The 22,474-nt window shown below is 33.0% G+C and overlaps 1 protein-coding gene across 1 annotated transcript; it reads right to left on the bottom strand.

Moving 5' to 3' along the window:
* Positions 1 to 441: 441 nt before the first annotated feature.
* Positions 442 to 1,732, bottom strand: LOC112529854 (metalloendoproteinase 1-MMP-like). Its single transcript, XM_025141279.1, has one exon. The coding sequence runs from the start codon at positions 1,730 to 1,732 to the stop codon at positions 677 to 679; it is 1,056 nt and encodes a 351-aa protein (XP_024997047.1). The 3' UTR covers positions 442 to 676.
* Between the last annotated feature and the right edge of the window lie 20,742 nt (positions 1,733 to 22,474).

Here is a 22,474-nt window from a genome sequence, read left to right as displayed (position 1 = left end):
TATATATATCAAATAATGGTTGGATTCCGGTGAGAAAAAGAATTAAGGTGAGAAGCATAAGGGATCTCCATCATTTGATGCACATTAAGATGAGATGCATCGAGATGTACCAGATCAATTCCTCGTATTAAACGCGATTCATAGATGAATGTAAGATTAAAGATGATTAATGGTTCGGATCCTTTCTTACACTTCTCGGTTTAACTTTCATCTTTCTCACATGATACTTTCCATACCAAATAAATCATCATCTAAAAGTATAAACCTAGCTACATGGATTTAACATTTGACGAGAAACTGGATGATTCGACGACCCACATGACGTGTTAAAGACGCTTCATAAATTCAGATAAAACCCTTACTAAGTCAACATATGAATAAAAGATAAATATAACAATTAATAACCAAAAACAAGATGATATTTATAACTTTCTTGACGTATAAAACACATACTACAATACAAAAAGTATCATTAAGCTCAAACAACTATGTCTGAATTTAGAAAGCCATTAACGTTAAAATTAAAAATTCAAAGAGAATCTTGATTTTGATACCATGATCGTTTTGATCACTTTCTCTCAGAAAAAAATATTTAAAAATCAAATTTCTATGAACCAAAAATCTTTCTATCTTCTTTATCCTATTGTGTTTTGCTTTGTCGATCGTACCTCATACTTTAACAAACTACAAACATGATCGCAAGCATCGCGATGGCGAAGCTCCACCTCGATGATCTGAGCTCGATCTTCGAATCTATACCGTGATTCGAAGAAGTATCGGACTGCGATAACGTTTTGATGTTGAAATTAGGGTTTGATCCATAAAGTTGTTGAATTCCTTCGATATCATCGACCTTCAAATCCATTTTTTTCTCTCGAGGTTTCAAACTAGGGTACATCACAGATTCTTTGTCAAAACTATGAGCTAACCCTAACACATGACCGATTTCATGAGTCGCCACCGATTCCAAATCCACCGCCACCCTTGATTTCTCTGATTCGAAATCCAAAGCCCATGTCTCCGCCGCATCAAGGTGGAGTTTCCCACTCTCCGGCGAAAACCCATGTGCTAAAACACCTAAAACACCATCGAATGGCTCTCCATCATCATGGTCGCCGGTGTAAAACCCTATCTTGATGTCGGAAAACCCGTAGGTTTCTGCTTCGGTGAAGTTCACCGGAATCACTGCTGACCACCGGGAAAAAGCTCGCCGGAAGACGAGTCGTATGTCAGAAAGCTTCAAATTTGAAGCCATGCAGTTGGGAGAAAAAGCGTACGTGAGAGTTGTTGGTATGGCACGTGACCATCTTGGCTTGCCATTGAAGTAATTATAATGTCGGACTGCATGTAGATTTGATGTTGGTAACGTATCGCTCACGCCACATCTCGGCAACGTCATCTCAGAAATGGTATCGGAGTCTAGTTTTCCGGTGACGGTGAGGCCGAGTTTCCTTTGATACCGGGCTACTGCAAACTCGAATCTTTCATCAAATTCGTCGCCGGAGGTTGTGTCAGTGACCTGAAGGTACCCAAAACGTTGCATATATTTCTTGAGCTCCGATATGCCGCTGAAGTGTCTGCCTTTGCTGGCATCAAGGAATTTCTGGAAGTTGGGCCAGGTGGAGTTGTGGTTTATGGTGGTTGCCGGCTCCGGAGAGCTGGACAGCGGCGCTGTTCTCGCCGGAAAACATGAAGGGTAGAAAAGTAATAGAAGAAAGAATGAGAAGAACATGGTTGGGATTGGAGACATGAAAGGGAAGTTTGGACTATAAAAGGAAGCATGACGTATCTAAGCAACATGTGGACTTTTCAATAATTTACAAATCAAAGCATTTTATTCCTGCATGGTTACATGGAAAATTAGTGAAAAGTCATTAAGTCAAATCATGAATTTTAGAGGATTGTTTTTATTTCAACCGATCAGATTAAATCATGTATTAAAAATTTAAAAACAAGTGTGATGTTAACGTCTCTGTAAGAAAATTAGTAAGCAGAGGTGTATTTATCAGTACAAGGTTCTTAGAACCATTATTGAAGAAAGTTCTTAACAATAAGAACCTCATATTCTTTAAGTTTTTGTAGAAAAACTTTAATTTTTTTCCTTGAATTTAGTGTGAATTCCTAAAATTAATCGGCTCGCTTAATGAGTTGGATATACAGGTTAATAAAAAAATATGTATATAAATGAAACCCACAAAAAAGTTCTTATTTAAAAGTGACGTGAAAGTATACAAAAAATAGGAACTTCCATTGGAGATGTTCTTAAACGATGCATGACTATTCGATCATAGTATTTCCGTATTTAAAAGGACTTCAAAAATAAAAATTAAGTAATTTACGGATTTGGTCTCTATGTCAAAAATTATGGATTTGGTCCCTCAACTTCTTTTATTACATAAAAAACCTCCATGTATGTAGATTGCTTTGAATTTCGTCCCTCACACTACATCCGTCTATTTTATCCGTTAACTACAAGGGTAAATTGGGTGTTCTTTCTTCTAGATCTGTGTTACAAACCACAGGGACGAACGTAGATCTCATTGTGACCACCTTTATCATCGGACTCCCCACAACCACCTTTAGATGGTTTATATTGTAAAAGATTTCGATTTCAAAGGGTATCGGGGTTCCAAGCGCCGATTCAGAGGGGTCTGATTTCAGACAACAATTTAGACAGGTTCGATTTAGGCATGGGAATGGACCCTGACACGTCGGGAAACCCAGTCCACCCATGCGGATCGGGGATGGGGGCGAAGAGAGGGATCCTTGTTTGTCTCAAACCGGGGATGGGATGGGGACGAGTATCGCACTCCCACCCCCTACCTCTCTACAGTTTTATATATATATATATATATATATATATATATATATATATGAGACCGATCAAATGAAAACCATTCAATTTGTAAAAACCGTAAAAATCTCATTCAACCAATCATAATTTTTCATTTTGTTCATTTTTTTTTTGTAATTATGAGAGTTTGATTAATCATTTTTATTGTGGAAGATGTTAATCATGGATATTATCATTTTCATTATTTTAATTTTAGAGAAATAMATGAAACAGTTTCATTAAAATTTCATTAAATGTTATATGAAACAATTTCATAACCATATATGAAACAAATTCAACAAAAAAAATATTATATGAAACAATTTCACAAGATTAAACAATTTCATGAAAAAATTTCATAAGATTAAACAATGAAATCGACGAATGAGGGTGGTTTGCACGGTTTTTACAAATTGGAGTGATTTTCATTTAATCGCTCATCTCTCTCTCTCTCTCTCTCTCTATATATATATATATATATATATATATATAATAGTTTGGTTCAAATGTTAACCAAGATTATTGTGTTAACTTTGTTAACCAAGCTCAACCAATGAAAATCCATCTTTTATCTAGGTTCATATTCATCTCATAATTTAATGACAAAGATATATATATATATATATATATTAATTAATAAATAAACTATATTATTTATTTCAACGAAATCGGTAATTCATAATTTCCTATTTCCTAACTAGGTTTAGAATATAAAATTGTTATTTTTTTGGATGTTAGTATGTAATGATTTGAATGTCAAGTCAAAATATAATTACTTTATATGATTTTATATTACTCGATATATTTTGGTACGTATGACCTTAAGTTTTTTTTTTGGATTAAATTGAATTTCTTTTGATTTTAGGTTATTAGGTATTGTACGATGTTGTGGCTTCTTGTATTAAATTATCTTTCTCTTGATTTTAGGTTTATTGGAAATATGTGAGATTTAAACATGTATAGTCTCTTACATATTTGATTTACAATAGCTTACATAAGCCGGGAGGGGGGGGGGATCCTTGTTTCCCTGTTGGAGATCCCTGTTCCCCGTTGGGGATGGGGACGTGATCATATTCCCCGGCGGGGCTGGGGACTGGGACGAGGACGAAGATGAGGAATCGGGGACTGGGATAGGGATTGAGGTCCATGTCTCATCCCCACCTCATTCCCATGCCTAGTTCGATTTCACCCCATTTCGTGCATGCAAAACCGATGAACCCCCTCGCACTCACTACTGCAATAACCCCCTCCCCTACAACCTACGATGAACCTTCTTCCCTTTTTTTGGATTTTTCTAGACTTGTTCGATTTAACCCTCATTATGGGTTTTTTAGGGTTTGTTGCAGGATTAGAGTTGAATCCCCTTGCACTCACCGTTGTGATAACCCCTTACAACTCCAATGAATCCTCTTCCCAATTTTGGTTTTTTAGACAGGTTCGATTTCACCCTCATTTTGGGTTTTTTAGGGTTTGTTGCAGAATTAGAGTCTTATTTGTATTTTCTAAGATTAATTTTTTGGGTTTGATTTAAATTTTCAATTTTAGTTTCGAGTTTATGTTCTTTTATTGCAGATGATTTAGAATTTGTATCACAAAAAGTTTGCCACGAAATTGTACTAAATGTTATCGTATGATGTTGATGTTCTTCATTTTTCTTTTTGATGTTCTTCATGTGTAAAAGATGAACAATCAACAAAAAAACAAACATAATAAAATGGAGGAAAATTACAAAAAGACTGATTTACCCTAGTACTTAACGGACGTAGCGGATGGTCGTTTGCCTCAGGGACCAAATCGATAACAATCTGCATACCTAGAGATTTCTTATGTAATAAATGAAATTAAAGAACCAAATCGTAACTTTTGACATACCTTAGGGACTAAATCCTTAATCTACTCTAAAAATTATGAATTACTATCTTACCTATTTATTTTGTTGCACTTTCACATGTTGTACATTTTCCCATTGTATGCAATATATAGCGTACTTTTATAAAGTTGAAAAAGACCTATTTATAGAAAGGTTGGTTTCTTCTTCTGTAAAATTCTGATTAAAAAAAGTCGAATGTGCATGTTTATTTTAGACAGTGGCGGATCTAGAAAATTTTAAAGTAGGGCGCACACTTAAGGGGGTAGTCGTGTAGAAAAATAATTCAAAACCAAATAATTCATCCGGATGAAAACGGTTTTGAATTTTCCTCTCCGGCTTTTACGGTTCAGTTAATCGAATAAAGATAACTTATTCAGGTCGATTTTTCAGATGACTTTTTACTAATTCATCGAGGTGTATAATTTTTATATTTTATATTTCGTACAAAAATATCAATGTGTGCTGCAAATGGACTAATTAACAATCAGGATATCAAGTTGGGGGCCCTTGCCTTGTTTTTGTTGGGAGCCTTGTTTTATTCTTGTTGGGTGCACAATAGGAGAATTTACCAAACAAATTTTTTATAGCCTTTTTTTAAAAAAAAATTGGTGGGTTTGTTGGGGGGCCTAGGACCCCTACCACTATGTATTGAATCCGCCATTGATTCTAGGGCATATATTTGATAATTTTATGGATTATGTATATGGAAATTGTAACTGTGTAAGGCTTTTCAAAAACGTTTCGAAGTTTTCGAGTTCCACATTGATTAGATTCAAGACAATTTATCTCTATATATGTTAAAACATATTTTCTCTCTTCAAAGGCTTTTTTGAAGAGTAGTGCGGGAGTTCTACGTATTCCCATATGGTATCAGAACCAAGATTTACCATGTTAGGGACTCGACATTCTGGAACAGTATGTGTTCTTTTAACCTCTGTTAGATATGACGTGCAGGAGTCTGACATCGACTCAATTTGAATAGCATACTTTTCTCAATGGCTCTTTTAGAGACTAGTCTGCAGGTTCACTATAACTAAATTGGCTTTATTGGACGTCTAGAATATCTAAGCGTCATAATAGAATACTTTATAGAATTTAAGTTTATATGATCAAACTATAAAATGTTATATCTGAAAGTGTTACAGTAGGTTTATAAGATGTTTTTTGAGTTTTTTAACAAGCTTTTTATGATGCTTTAAAAAGAAAGTGTTATATTAGCTATTTTATAGGACACTTTTGAGAAATGTCATACAAACTCGTCTTTTATATGACACATTTCAAATAGTGTCGTAAAAATAGTTAATACGACACTTCAAAGTATTCTTAAAAACTTGTTAAAACGTCTAAAAATGAGCTATAAACCTATTGTAATACTTTTAGATATGATGCTTTTTGGTTTAGTGTTATAAACTTAAATCCTATAAAGTATTTTATTAGGACATTTAGATATTTTACGCGTCCTTGAAAACCAATTTGTTGTAGTGGTTCCACGTATTCTCACGCTAAGTCCTTAAATTTTTACAAAATTTCTACTTCTCTTTAAATGTTCCATAATCTTCTCACAAGCAAAGGTTCTTCAATAAACGACATCATATCCTACTGTTAAGAATAGATAAAATGTCTGTATATATTCTACTTCTCCAGACAGTACTGCTTCTAGAACGTGATATACTTGCTTGGTGCTTCTGGTTTCTAACAAGTTAGTAGAAATATGTTGACGAATAGGTGACGAAGTTTCAACCTATTAGACATAATTTCCTAATTATGCTTCAACGCACGATCTATATGAAACGATTATATGATGAAAACCTATTTCGGTCATTTTCCTTTTATGGAAGAAAAATATTCCAGTTACATATTTACTGATCATCATGATCATAAATAAGTGATGCTAATGATTTGGGTATGTATACGTTATGATGAAGAGTGAGTTCTTTAAATTAAAATGGATAATAATTATTTAATATTATTTACGTACTAATTGTAATTGGATAAAACTGATAAATTATTATATTTATATGATTAAAAAATGGTTGATTATATATATATATATATATATATATATATATATATGGATCAAGCATATGAAAAAAGATGAAAGGTTTGGTGGAAGTGAAAATGGTGAGTTTGATTTTGCAAGTCAAGAATGTGCAAAGGGTTTGAAGCAATGACAAAGATTGTTTATTACAACTTACAACAACATAGGCTACTAGGACAATATATGATTATACTACATGCCCATTTTCTTCCCTTTGAAGCTATTGTCTTTTTTTAAGAATACATACACACACACACACATATATATATATATATATATCATATATAGGGTTGGATTCACGTGAGATCAAAGGTTGTCCATGAGACCCATAAGACCAATTTATGTTCATTGATCAACTTTATAAGCTAATGATCTAATGGTCTAAAGTTGCACGGTGACAATTTTGTGATTATTGAGAAGTCTCATGGCAATTTTGTGATTATGAATGTTCAGATTGTAGATCTAATCCAAGGGTTGAGAATTGGTCTTACGGGTCTCACGAAAAAACCTTGATCTTACAGATCCCAAGTCTACATACATACATACATACACACACACACACACACACATATATATATATATATATATATATAGGGTTGGGTTCACGTGAGACCAGACTGTTTTCGTGAGACCCGTGAGACCACATTTTTACACGTAACCTTCACAGCAAAAACACTGTGAAGGTTTAAAAAAAGTCGAACCTTCACAGCAAAAACACTGTGAAGGTTTTAAAAAGTCACCTTCACAGCATTTTGCTGTGAAGKTTCAAGTGTAAAATGTTGGTCTCACGGGTCTCTCGAAAACATGCTGGTCTCACATGATCCCAAGTCTTAAAAATGAAGGGGAAAGTTCATTTGGGTTACCATTAATTTATAAATCTTTTCTAATTTAACCCTAAGTCAGATTCAATGACGTATTTAATTAATACTAAACAAACATAGGGTGTTCAAAATTGTATCTTTTCAGATCTGAGACTGTTTCTGGCGGAGCATTTAGAAATCAAAGTGGATTTCCTCCATACGAACACGCTTTTGACCTCCACTGGGTGCTAGATTGAAATCCTGGATCTAATATGTGTTTTATCCATAAAGAAAGAAAATGTTTCTTTCTATTTTTCTCTAAAGCTAAAATCTAAAAGATTCAATCAAATTGGTCTTTGACTTATCACCTTATAAGGATATGTAATTATCTATAATATTTATATATATATAATAATAATAAGTTCATAAGCTTGGTTTTACTTCTTAAACTTTAATATAATTATATACATTTACAAATGACATCATGTAGTTATCCTCTAAGAATAATTTTTAACAATCAACATGTTTTAATTCAGGATTTGAAAATAGAGGCAAACGTATTCTTTGTGTGCGACCCTATTAATTTACATACTCATTGATAGTATTTTTGCGTGACACATGTTGTGGGTATATACTAACTTACATTCTACCACTTGCACATGATACGCAGTAACATAGATGGTGGTAAGCATCTAGCCGCACGTTACCGTCCCAAGGCCATGTAAGTGTGCTTACGGTAGAATCATTCATTATTCTTTTGCTTCACGATATTTTGTTTTGAACTTAAGATGTAGTTTTATCTCATTCTTTATAGTTCAAGATTATGTTTCTCGATCCCAACATATTTTGATTAGACAAGTGCTATTAGTTCAGCTAATACATTTGTTTGTGGCCATGTTAATCAAATTATGTCATCAAGGGGCCCAAAAATATCTCTCTCCTCTTGAGATAACCAAATCCCATATTACATGTACACGACTTACACATAATTCATGTTATACCCAATACATCCGTTATGACGATTACCCGATTAAGGGTAACTTAGACTATATCAGAGTATAACACTTTTTAGTCATTAGGTCTCAATGCACATCTCATGAATGAGGATAAGAGTTTTCACCATTTCAAGACTCACTTTATGACGTCGATCTATGAAGTGATTTGACGTCGGGTCTTGTCCAATCTTTTGTGCACTGACCAACACATGTGACTTTGGTTGTATCCAGTACACTTCCAACTTAAATATGACCAGTCTTCACAATGATCTTGATTTATTATCAATCCCCTAGTAATAACTGATCAAGGACAATTTTAGATAATATGATCATCATATTTATTTTAAGGATACTTAAACATGCCAATAATGAACACATAAATGTTTAATGTAAATACTCATATCCAATATGCTATAACAAGTAGAAACATAAATTGTTTTATTGTTCAAATAAATTTAAATTTTAGTTAAATTACATATAAGATCATGCATTAGAAAACCTCGAGCCTATTGCACTAATATGAGCATCACACTTGCTCTGACTTATAGGCTTGGTGAAAGGATCTGCTGGATTGTCTTCTAATCGAACTTTGCATATCTTCACTTCACTTCGATCACAATCTCTCAAACTAGGTCATGACATCTTAGAGTATGCTTAGAGCGTTGATGTGACATTAGTTTTTTCACATAAGTTATGGCCTTCATTGTCATTAATCTCGATAAAGTCACAAATGCTAGAAACCACTTTTAGGTCTAAGATGAATTTCTTCATTCAATAAGCTTCCTTTGCAGCATTCGACGCTAGTCGTCGTGGAATCAACTCAAGCAATCCGCCGACAGGTGACGGGTTTGGGCTACGACCATTTATGTAGTTGAATCTGCAATCATACTCTGCTTGTAGGTCTTCCAGCTCATAGCACCACCATTAACACAAAAACCTATCCGACTACGATTTGAAGTCATATCAGTTGATATAAAAAGTAGCATATGTATATCCTTGAATAAATAGATCTCTTTCCTGGCCGCCATACCGTAAGTGCATATTCTTAGTTCTTATCAGATACTTCAGGATGTTCTTCATTGCTACCCAGTAAGCATCACCTAGGTTTGACTGATATATGTTAGTCATACTTAAGGCACATGAACATTTGATCTAGTACATAACATGACATACATGATAGAACCGATGGTCGAAGCACTAGGAACACCCTTCATATGGTCTATCTCCTCTTTTGTACTAGGATAATGAGTCTTCATCAGTGTTATGCCATGTACAATTTGTAAGTTCCCTATTATGGAACCCTCCATCTTGAAGTGTTTTAAGACCTTGTCAATGTATGTCATTTTCGATGATTACTATGTCATCTTCATATAGGATTAGGAATACTATTATGCTGCCATTGACCTTCTTGTATACACAAGGTTTATTTTCGTTCTTTATAAAACCAAATTCCTTGATTTTCTCGTCAAAATGAAGATGCCAACTACAAGATGCTTGTTTTAGTCTATAAATGGACCTTTGCAATTTATATACCTTTTTAGGATAATTTGGATGTTTAAAACTTTCTAGCTGTACCATGTACACATCCTCGCTTAAAGTTCTGTTAAGGAATACGGTTTTAACATCCATTTATCATGTCTTGTAATCATGATACGCAACTATGGCCAGAAGAATCCTGATGGATTAATCATAGCTACCAAAGAAAACACCTCATCATAATCAACTTCCTGAGTTTAAGTGAAACCTTTTGCTACCAACCTAGATTTATAGGTATGCATAATCCCATCCTTGTCGGTTTTCTTTTTAAATACCCATTAACACCCAACAACTTTGAAGTTGGCAGTTGCATCTACCAAGTTCCAAACTTGGTTGTCTTATATGGATTGTATTTCAGCCTTCATGGCATCATGTTATTTATCATATTCCAAACATGATATGGCTTCCTGTTAGGTTACAGGTTCATCATGAATTGTATCGTCATTGCTAATGAGATAACCATATCTCTCAAGCCCTTGACGATTCCTACCCGATCTTCGAATTGCTTGTATCTCGTCATTTTCCTCAACAACCTGTTGAGGATCAACATATTGTTGATTGTGAGTGTCATCCATTGTTTCATCTTGTGGTTATTGAATTTCTTCAAGATCTACTTTGTCCTCTATTGTGGTTTTTGTTAGAAAATCATTTTTTAATAACTCACCGTGGCTAGCAACAAATTTTTTGTTCTCACTGGGTTTGTAGAAGTAATATCCAATTATCTCTTTTGGATATCCCACAAAAATGCATTTTTTAGACCTTTTTGCTCAGTTTACATGACTTGAATATAACAGATTCACAAGTTCATGTAGTAAACAACTTCCACAAAACCCAAAGTTTAGCACATAATCAGATACATAAAACTGTAAAACTCCCAATCACATCTTCCCCTTTCCTTTACCTTCCGCATGTACCTGACCTGAAATGCACATTTTTAAAACATAGAGAAAGTTAGACTATAAGGTTTAGTGAGTAATTCCCTGAGCTTAACATGGTGAAAATCATCAAAAGAATTTTGGAAAGTCAAACTTAAAAGTCAATATAGGAACAATAGTTGTGCACACCATACTGTGTGATTATTACATGTTTATCACACCACAAGGGTACGACAACTCAACTTATCGCACAAGACATTAACTTGATGCACATGACAAGTGTGACAACCAAACTTGTCTAACACTAACTTGTCGCACCAAGAGGATGCGATAACTCAAACTCATTGCACCAAAAGGTGGCGATAAATTCATCTCATCGCATCAAGCAGAAGCGACAACATCAACTTGTCGCATCTAGCAGATGTGACAACCTATCTTTATCACATTAAATTCAAGTGATCAAATTTCTCATTTAAACTAAACCATTGAGTATGCCACCCACAGTCCATTACATCTCTCCAGATCATGCCACCAACAATCCAAATACACCTTTTCTGTCGATTATGCCACCCACAATCCATTTACACCTCTCTTGCCGATATTTCGATAATCGGTATCATCCCCACAATTTATAAATAAAATCTCAAATACAAAAAATATAATTTGTATTGCTAAATAATATATATTTTTTTAATTTAGCAATACATGTTATATTTTAGTTTATTTATTTAAAATTTATTTCGTGAGCAACATAAAATAATAATTACTATACAATAAAACATTCTTAAAAAAAACCCAACAAACTATCATTGTTTTAGTGATTAAGTCTCTCAACTATTTTTTTTTTAACAAATAAATATTTGAACTTTCTGAAATTGAACAAACAAATCTTTATATTTACTCAAACCTAGAAAACCCAACGAACTTTCATATTTGAGCGATTAGATCCTTGAACATTTTCTTGACAAATAGATCCTTACACTTATAAAACGAAAGCAATATATCATTTATCACTGATGTATCTAGATCAGTAACCAAAGTACAATAATCCAATAAAACTGGTTAAATACCATTTTCATTATTAGTTATTTATCTTCATATTACCAAATGATAATCATAAAAGAATCTAATAAATATATATTTTTCAAATTCAAATGACAATAACAGAATCATAACAAACGCTTACATTGTCATTTAAATCTGAAAAATAAACAAGGTTAATAAAAATAGTGCTTTTTTTCTTCGTTTTATTGATTTGTTGTACTTTTATACTGATTTGTGATATATGGAAAAAGAAAGGATGAATTTAATTCGTTTATAAATGTAAAGATTTATTCGGTTAAAAGAATTCCAGAAACCTAATCATTCAAAACGTAAAAATTTGTTGATTTTTTCTTAGTTTTAATAAATTTAAGTACTCATTTGTTTAATTTTATAAAATTAAAGAATTTATTTATTTAAAAAATTATTTTAAAAACTTAATTATTTAAAATGTGATATAGAGTTTTTTCACTTTTTCGGAGAGAGGGAAAAAGAGAATCTAAATATGGTACTTTTAATAATATTTTTTTTCAGATGTCTTACGTTTAATTACAATTTTATCTATAGATGTTGCAAATAACTTTTTAAAGCATTTTATAAAAAAAATCGCCAATTTCTAGTATTTTTTTACTGTTTTTGTGTTTTCTTTTCAACATATGTGGGGTCCTTTTCGTATCAAAAATCGTAAATCGTTATTGGTGATTTTTTATTGATCATTTTATGATAAAAGCTAAAAAGACAGTTATCTTGTAAAAGTCTATCTGTATAATGTTCATTTTAGATGATTTTCTAATTATTTATTTGCTTTTATAAAATAATACATAATATAAATAAAAATCATTTGTTTTATTTATATGAAATAATATTTCTATTATTTATCAAATTTTACATAATTTCTTAGTATTATATATATAAAGTTAAATGAAATAAGTATTAGAATGGATTACATTTTTGGTCCCTTATCTATACTTGCTTCTGATTTTCGTCCCTTGAATTTGTAGAATACACTTTTGGTCCAAAAATCATGTTTTGGAGCCCAAATAAGTCCCCCCCCCCCATTCTTAGGGGTTTTTTGTTTACCTCTTAATAGTTCAATTAAAAGACAATCTCTGAATCCTTAAGAGGTAAATCTTGTTTGACAAAAAAAAAGTCCGTCTCTTAATGGTTATAAAACCTCTGAATAATTTTGTATCATGGGACCCCCTTTAACCATTCAGCGCCCCTGATTCCATTGTAAACAATTACCGTACAATTATATTTCATTTTTTACTATATCATGAGCTCTTAATAATTCTGACCACTTAATCATTTTGCACCAAACCATTCATCAACTGCCAAACATCCCCTTAGATGAGGCTCTGTTAACTCTATCATGGACCCTTTTATGAGGGGCATTTTTTGTCTTTTTACCCATCTTCTTCAAACTCTCATCCATCTTCAAGAACATTCATACCCAAGTCTGGATCTCAAGACTCAGGAACATAATCTCAAGAAATCAAAATTAAACCCTTAACATGTCTAGATTTCAAAATCTAAAAGGTAATCAAAATATAAACTTATATAAATCCATTCATGAAACCAAAACCATAATCAACCTTGTACAAATCCATTCATGAAATCAAAACCCTAGTCAACCTTGTACAATTCCATTCATGAAAATCAAAATCATAAACAAACTTATACAAATCTATACTTGCAATAAAACCCTAAACACGTTTCTAACAAATCTAGATGTGGTTCCTCATGAAGAACAAAACCCCAAAAGAATTCAAACCTAAACCCTAAGGGTGCGTTTGGTACGTAGAACAGTGTGGGACATGATATGACATGACACACTTGTCCCATGTTTGGCGTGTCCTTATGGGGAACAAAATGAAACTAAGTAGAACACATATAGGACTGTGTGTTCACCCTTACCCCCCAGAACTAAATGGAACACGAAAAAAATTGGATCAATCTACACCTGAAAATCTAATACGTACTCGACCTCCTTCCTTCTCAAACACAATAGTTTGCCTCCTTCATCAATCTTGTTTCTTTCATCAAGGTCGACTCTTCTACCCTCTCCTTCATCAAGATCGATCTCTCCTCTACTCTCTTTATCCTCTCAGGTAATCAATCTTTCCTCTACCTTCTCTATTGTTTATGAAATCGATTGATACTAGAAGAAAAATATAGGAGCTTTAGGTGAACCTCTGTTGTATCAGTCTTTCCTCTACTGTATCGATTTTGGCTTTAGGTAATCGATCTCTCCTCTACTGTATCAATTTTGGCCAATGCTACTATATCGATTTTGGCCATTGTAATGTTGATTCATGGTCAATGCCAAAAACCTTAGATCTAGCTAGAAGAAAAATACAGAAACTTCCTCCTATATTCTGTATACATAAATTTTAGAAGGATTTGAATTTTCAAAAAAAGAAGACAAATTTGGATATCCAATGACCTGAATTTTCAGATGCAGGATCTGGCAAGAAATCATGTTCTTGCCAACATTTCTCCACGGGCTTTAGTAGGTAACCAATAACTTTTGCTCAGCCCAACCCTCTAAGGAGGGGTAAAAGGCTTCTTGGTATTTTTCAACCGTGTGTAAGAATGGGAAAGATACCCAAAAAGAGAATTAAATTTACATATTTGCCACTAAGAAAGTGAATATAAGTTTAAAAGTAATAGTTGAGGCATAGCTTCATGCAATATCAAACCACTGGTTATTAAGATATAACAGTAATAGGTTGTTATGAGATATGGGTCTAATTGACTTTGTGTTTCTAGTATCCTTGCTGTGACAAGAATAATACACTTTGTCCAAGCTAAGTTACCACTATTTTCCTGAATCACAGCTATAGTTGAAATAGAAAATAGAGCATTTCATGATATCATGATGACTAATGGTTAGAAATGATGGCAATTACAATGTGGAGGAATGTTATTTGCTTTTGCATAAGTGCTACTTTATTCACCCAAGGTAGTACCCGCGGAAAAGGTGACAACATGTTAAATTAGAAATGTTGTAGGAAAGTAATTTTTTGAAGACGTGTTAGCTGCAGTTGTTCAAGTCTTCCTTTACCATGCTCAGTGATCAAATATGTTTTCTGTGAGACGGTTCTCATATTTTCTATAATATTTAAATGTGCAAAAGTGACTTCGATCAATTAATGGGTAGGAAGACTGGCATAAATCGTGATCATTTTAATATTGGGAAACAGGACTTTGCCAACATGCTCATGTCTTCCTACCTTACATTGAAATACAACAATTGGACCTTCTTCCCACTTAAGCCCCTCTCAGTTTTTGAAATTCATAAGATAATTCTTAATTACCGTTGCTTGATTAGAAGTTTAATGAGAGAAAATACATACATTAGTAGTTTTTGTGCTCCAAATAGAAAATACGTAAAAATAATCCTCTTCTCGTGAATAGATTCCCATTATGTTCTTTGCACTTGCAAACTATATTTCTTTGGACATTATGTTCTTAATGCTTGTTTGAATTTAGTTTTACCACTTGTTTAGAACATATTAGATAATTGCTTCCATTTGTTTTTGTTTTTTTTTTTTTCTGTAGAATGGATCCCAACCATCTAATTGTAATTGTTAAAGTGCTGAAAGTTTACATCGACTTGCTCATACTTTTGGCCAATTTTGTGAATTGAATATGAACAAACACATCTTCGGACGAGAACTTTAAGACAAAGAACATTCACTAGATTTCAAATTAGATCGATAGAAATCCAACGCATCACACGTAAAAATGTCTTTTTATGTGTAAATGAGTTGCAAATGGATAGGAATGCATTTGCTATTTTGTGTGAGTTGCTAGAAACACGTGGTGAACTATTAGATGATGGTAATGTGACAATTGAAGAACAAGTTGCTACGTTTGTAAACATATTAGCACATCACACCAAAAATAGATGTCTTCAAGTTTTTTTTTGATTAACCAGGATATCCAACCCGCTATGCGAGCCGACTAATCCCAGGGCGACCATCTGCTTTGCAGATAGCCCGGAGTCACCGCATTTGAACCTCCGTGGCCACAAGGGGATTTTTATTCCTTATTGAATTCGAACCTGAGACCTCTTAGTACCTTTGACCTTTGGAACCAAGCTCAAACCAATCAGATACCACCCTTGTGGTTAGATGTCTTCAAGTTAGATTTTATAGGTAGGGAGAAACAATAAGCAAGTATGTTCATCGAGTTTTAAGTACTTTACTGCGATTGCAAGACATTTTGTTTATCAAACCAACTCCGGTAGAGGATGATTGTACGGACAGATGATGGAAATGGTTTAAGGTAATCATTGTTAACTTCTCTCATTGTTTGTAGTATAAAACATTTACCTTTTAGCCAAAACCAAGTTATTTTGTTTATAGGATTGTCTAGGAGCAATAGATGGAACATATATTGAAGTGATCGTACCTGAGTCTGATAAACCAAAATATCATTAATGTATTAGGTGCATGCACTCAGACATGAAATTTATCTGTGTTTTATCCAGTTGGGAAGGTTGAGCTACCGATTCTAGAGTACTACGAGATGGTTTAAAGGTCCCATTGGGTAATTATTATTTGGTTAATGCAGGATATGTCAATGGTAACGGATTTTTCGCACCATATAGAGGTACTAGGTATCATTTACCAGAAAGGGAACACATTGGTTATACATCTACAAATAAGAAAGAATATTTTAACATGAAACACTCACAAGTTAGGAATATCATAAAAAGATGTTTTGGTATTTTGAAGAAATGTTGGGCCATATTACGAAGTCCTTCTTTCTATCCAACAAACTACAAGAAAGAATTGTCATAATATGTGCTTTGCTACATGATTTTATTAGGATGTACATGGTTCTTGATCCGGAGGAAAACACAACACTCACACTAGAAGATATGCCTATCGGGGAAGAGCAAGTTGAATCCAATGATGATGTTGAATCTATTAATGTTGTTGAATCAAGTAATGAGTGGACTTAATGGAGAGATGACATGACCCAAAAGATGTTTCAATTGTAGATGTTAAGTAGATGAGTGGACTCAATGTATTGTTTTATTACTAATTTTGAATTTTAAAATGTTATCGTAATGTATTGAATTATTACCAATGTTGAATTTTAAAATGTTATCGTAATGTATTGTTCTATGACTATTGTTGAGTTTCTAAAATACTTATCATAACATATTGTTTTATTACTATTGTCATATTTCAATTTTGGAATTTAAAAGATGACAGATAAATGTAATTGGAGTATCCAATAAGACGATGTATTAATTAGCATTCTACAAGAGATTGTAACCGCTAATGGTAGGAGTGATAATGGTGTTTTTGGACTGGCACATATGAGCAAATCGTCTTAAAGATGCATGAAAAGATTCAGGGCCTCAACATAACATCGAAACATATCCAAAACAAAATGAAGCTGCTCAAAGATAAATATTCAGCCGCTTATGACATGTTAAATATAAGTGGTTTCGGTTGGAATGATGCACATCAGTGCGTAATGGTGGATGCTCAAGTGTTAGAGGAATACTTAAAGGTAACACTTAGATTTTTATGTGATAATTTGATACTTTTAATTTCATATGGATAGTGATTAACATTATATATATATATATATATATATATTATATGCATTGTATTTTTTATAGAAACATCCAAGCAAAAACTATATTGCCAACAAACTGTTTTCCCGATATGAGCGGTTGAAGATGATATTTGGAAAAGATCGAGATACATGATCAATGGCGGAATCTGCCGTGGATGCATTGGAGCACATCAATCTAGAAAATAATGTCGGTGTTGAGACCAAAGAATTGAACGTGCCTTTGTTTACTCCTTTAAATGGCGCTTCTGCATCCTCCATTCTACAAGACGTAGAAGCATCATCCAAAAATAGAAAGAGAAAAGTTGGTGTTTGTGAAGATGCAATCAAGATGATTGAAAAGGGGTTGCAATCGTTATCCGAGGAAATGGGTAAGTTGGTATTAGTTTTTGGTACTACGGGTTTACAAATTATGTCCGATGAGTTAAGCAACATGGATTTTGATGATGATTAGGTTATTGTTATTAACATGTATTTTTCAGATAACCCGATTCAACTACACCTTTGGAATAACATTAATGCTACTTTCAAGCCAAGATTTGTGAGGACCATCTTACAGAAGTTAGACATGTGATGTTAGTTGGTAAACATTTGATCTTTTGTGCTTAGGTTTTTTGGTACACAATAATCAACATTTGATCTTGTGTGTTTAGGTTTTTTGGTACACAATAGAAACATTTGAATATTGTGTTTCGATCTTTTGGTACCCAATAGTAAACATTTCAACTTTTGTGTTGGTAAACATGGTGTTTAAATCTTTTGATTTATGAATGTGAGTTTTTAATTAATATTTATTTTAGATATTTTTTGTATTTTTAAATAGTATTTGTTAACATTTAGATTAATTATTTAGTGAAAAAACACTAAACAGCTCAATGGGATAATTGGTCATCTTAACCAGTTCTGTCATATCTTAGCAAACGTTGAACAACTGTTGTGTCCTATCATGTATGTGTACCAAACACACCCTAAATGAATCTGGTAAGGTTTTTCATGAAGAACATAACCTCAAGAATTCAAAAAGGAATCTGGATCTGGATTCAACTTAGTTTTGTATTTGTTTAGAAGAAAAACTACAAACAATCCAAAAACATGAAGAACATAACCTTAAAACGACTTCATTTTCTGCATTCGGGTTTTCGCATGTTTCATCTTCGAAAAAAGGGGGACATATCTGGTAAACTTCGAAAAGAAGGGGACAGACCTGGTAAACTTCGAAAAGAAAATGGGAGCGCATCTGGATCCACATCGCATCATCGAGAAGGGAGGGGAGCATATATGGGTGTGCATCCATCATCGAGAAGGAATGGACGGATCTGTATCTTTGAACAAGGGATGGATCTACATCTTCGAGAAGGAGTGACATTTCACCGAAGAAAAAGGAAATATGAGGGGGTATGTCGAGAGATCAACGAGATGGGTGAGTTGTAGCCTTTTAAGGAGATCAACAATCTGGGCTTGGGGTTTGAAGATGCAGGGACGGTTTCATGGAAGGCATAAGCCTTTTTCATTTGTTTATTTATCTATTTTATAATAAAATATAGCTTTCATTTTTGTCTAAATTAAATTAAAGTTAAGCGAAAAGACCAAAATGCCCCATGGCACCCCTAACGGCACCATTTTGGACAAGGTCAAACATGACAGACTCATTTGGTCTAAAAACATGATTTTTTGGATCAAGAATGTACTTTATGAATTTGATGGACAAAAACTAAAAAACAGGTATAAACGAGGGACCAAAATGTAATTCACTCTAAATATTATCAAACAAGCATTAACATTTAAGGAATATTATCATGATTTCAAATTCTTTCGTAAGCTTGTACAATAAGATTAGTAACTTTATCAACTATTTTTATTACCGTTGATTTGAAAATCAACGGTCAAGATTTTCACAACTTCAATTTTCGTTGCCTATAAATACCCTAGCAACTTTCACACGATGTCCATCAAAACAATTGATATATCATAATCACCTCCCTTCCTCTATTCAACATCACTACAATGAAGACATCTTGTGCTTTTTTGGCCATGATGGTGGTAGCTGCAACAATTCTTACTATGGAAGTGCGTGTAGGCATGGCTGCAGATTGTGAAGTGCTGAAACTGACATCATGCCTTCCGGCATTCACCGGGGGACCTATACCTGCTCCAGATTCACCATGTTGCCAGAATCTCCGCTCACAACAAGATTGCTTTTGTGATTACATGAAAGATCCGGCTTATAACAAATTTCTATCGATGCCTGCAGCTAAACAAGTTGCACAAGCGTGCAGTGTGACCATCCCCAGCCCTAGCACTTGTTAATGTGTTAAGGCCAAAAATATTACTTAAACTTTATTGCATCATTAGATGACCGTGTTATCCTATAATTTTGTTACTTGAATCAATGTGAGGCGTCATCTTTTCGAAATATATTGTGAACTTTCTAGTATGATCTACTCAACTTTTATTTCTTATATGCCTTTTCTTTTGCTCTATCATTCGTGGCTAGAAATACGTGATTTTGATTCAACAGAACTAAATTACTTTGTTTTGGCACAACACATTTAACATGTTTTATGACCGGTTAAATCTTGAAATTTGTGTTGGTAATTTGGCTCGTTAAATTTTTTGTTCAATCTTAAAATTCTCGGTTTTTATTGTCCTTCAAAATCGATCGATTGGAATCCTTTTTGTAATAAATATTTCTTCAACCCAAACAAGGTATTAGTAAGTTCTAAATGATAAAATTTGTCAACTTCAAAGAATTTTATTTTTTGATTAACCTGGATATCCAACCCGCTATGCGAGCCGACTAATCTCAGGGCGACCACCTGCTTTGCAGATAGCCTGGAGTCACCGCATTTGAACCTCCGTGGCCACAAGGAGATTTTTATTCCTCCTTGGATTCAAAGAAATTTTGTTAACTATATTATAAAGAATTTGACAAAATCTCTTAAAATTAACTTATTAATTATTCATTATTGTATATTAATGCATAAAAGAGTTCAATTTTACAACTTATTATTGAGTACAGTAAAGCTCCGCATATGCATAGGTGTACAGTTTCAGATCATTCATCTTTTGAATACATTTGCATCGTATAAATTGAAAAACGATGAATACGTAATTCACCCACATGTATACGCGACCCATAAATTGAAAAACAGTAAATATGACATCTCATTCATATGTGCATGTAAAGTAGAAAAATGGGAGACAATAAACACTTTTCTTTATTTAAGGGAATTTAAGAAATGAAAGTCATATTCATTACTAAATTTACCATGATGCTTTTTTTTCCTCTTATTTAATCACTATTTTTAGTAACCGTTGGATTAATACTAAGATATTATTTTTATTATTTTCAATTTTATTTGTTGATTTCCCTTAAACTCAACCTACACATGGAGTCTCTCTCTCTCTCTCCATGTATATATATACATATATTGTTTTTATGAGACTATTTTTTTATACTTGAAACTTCACAGCAAAACGCCTATAATGGTAACCTTCACAGTGTTTTTGCTGTGAATATTCGGCTTAGTTTCAAGTGTAAAAAAATGTTCTTACGGATCTCACGAAAACCGGTTGGTCTCACGTGAACCCAACCCTATATATATATATATATGCATATGTATATATATATATATGTATATGTATATATATAGGTGGAGGTTCAAACGAGAATATCTTCATTTTACGAGAACGTGATAACACCCTTATCACATGTGATAATACGCGTGAGGGGACCCTGTGATGTGCGGACGACGTGTTCTACGACTTAGGCCGCGTCGAAGGTTGTCTACGTCTATGATTTAGCATCACATGTGATGGTCTTAATGGATTATAATATCATATCAACAACACCCTTATCACATGTGATAATATTTGTGAGGGGGCTTAGTGGTGTAAGGGCGATTTGACCCGCAACCAAGATTGCATCGGAAATCGCTCGTGTCTCTGATTTAATATTACATGTGTATCATATGTGATGGAATAATAGTATCACATGTAATTGTCTATAGTAAAAATGATGTTCTTACGTTATCGTAAAATGAATGTGTTCTCGTTTGAACCCTTCCCCATATATATATATATATATATATATATATATATATATATTAAAACAAATTTCAGCTCTTCACTCAATTTAATGAATTAATGATGAAAATAAGTAATAAATCATAAATTGATGATGTTTTATATTTACTTGTATAGAAAGTTGGGAGGATAATTTGGTCATATTTGAACATTTTTTTTTAATTTAAAACCCATATTTTCATATCTTTTATCTCATTTTGGAATTCTCATTAAGTTCCTTCATAATGAAGCTTTTCAAATCTGAAGGTGTATTCATTGTGAATGATAACCAAAAAGGGTAAAAAGTTACCCCAACAATTAGAAATCCCTTAAACTTATCAATTCATTAAAAAAAAACATATCTATAAATAACCATTTTTTAAAGGATTTCGATTAAAAAGCAAAAAAACCTGTTATAAAAATGAAATTATGTAACTTTATATAGTCTTTTACATGTGAAGTTTTACACGAAATCTAATATAAGTCTGAATATGTGAAAGTTCACACGTAAAATCTGCATTTATATACAAATGATAAAATACTTTAAAAAAGCATTATTTATATATATATATAGAAGAGCGATCAAATGAAGATCACTCCAATTTGTAAAAACCGTAAAAACTACTCTCATCCGTCGTTAATTTTATGAAATTTTTTCATGAAATTGTTAATCTTGTGAAATTGTTTCATATAATATTTTTTTGATGAAGTTGTTTCATATGTGGTTATGAAATTGTTTCATATACTACTTAATGAAATTGTTTCATGTATTTATCTAAAATTAAAATAATGAAGATGATAATATTCATGATTAACACCC

This window comes from Cynara cardunculus (genome assembly GCF_001531365.2).
Source record: "Cynara cardunculus var. scolymus isolate 2C chromosome LG 16, CcrdV1, whole genome shotgun sequence".
Classification (NCBI taxonomy): Eukaryota; Viridiplantae; Streptophyta; class Magnoliopsida; order Asterales; family Asteraceae; genus Cynara; species Cynara cardunculus.
This window is presented reverse-complemented; position numbering and strand designations above follow the sequence as displayed.

Bases quoted from the DNA above. Each gene is read 5' to 3' on its own strand.
- LOC112529854 (XM_025141279.1), bottom strand. From the start codon at position 1,732: ATGTTCTTCTCATTCTTTCTTCTATTACTTTTCTACCCTTCATGTTTT.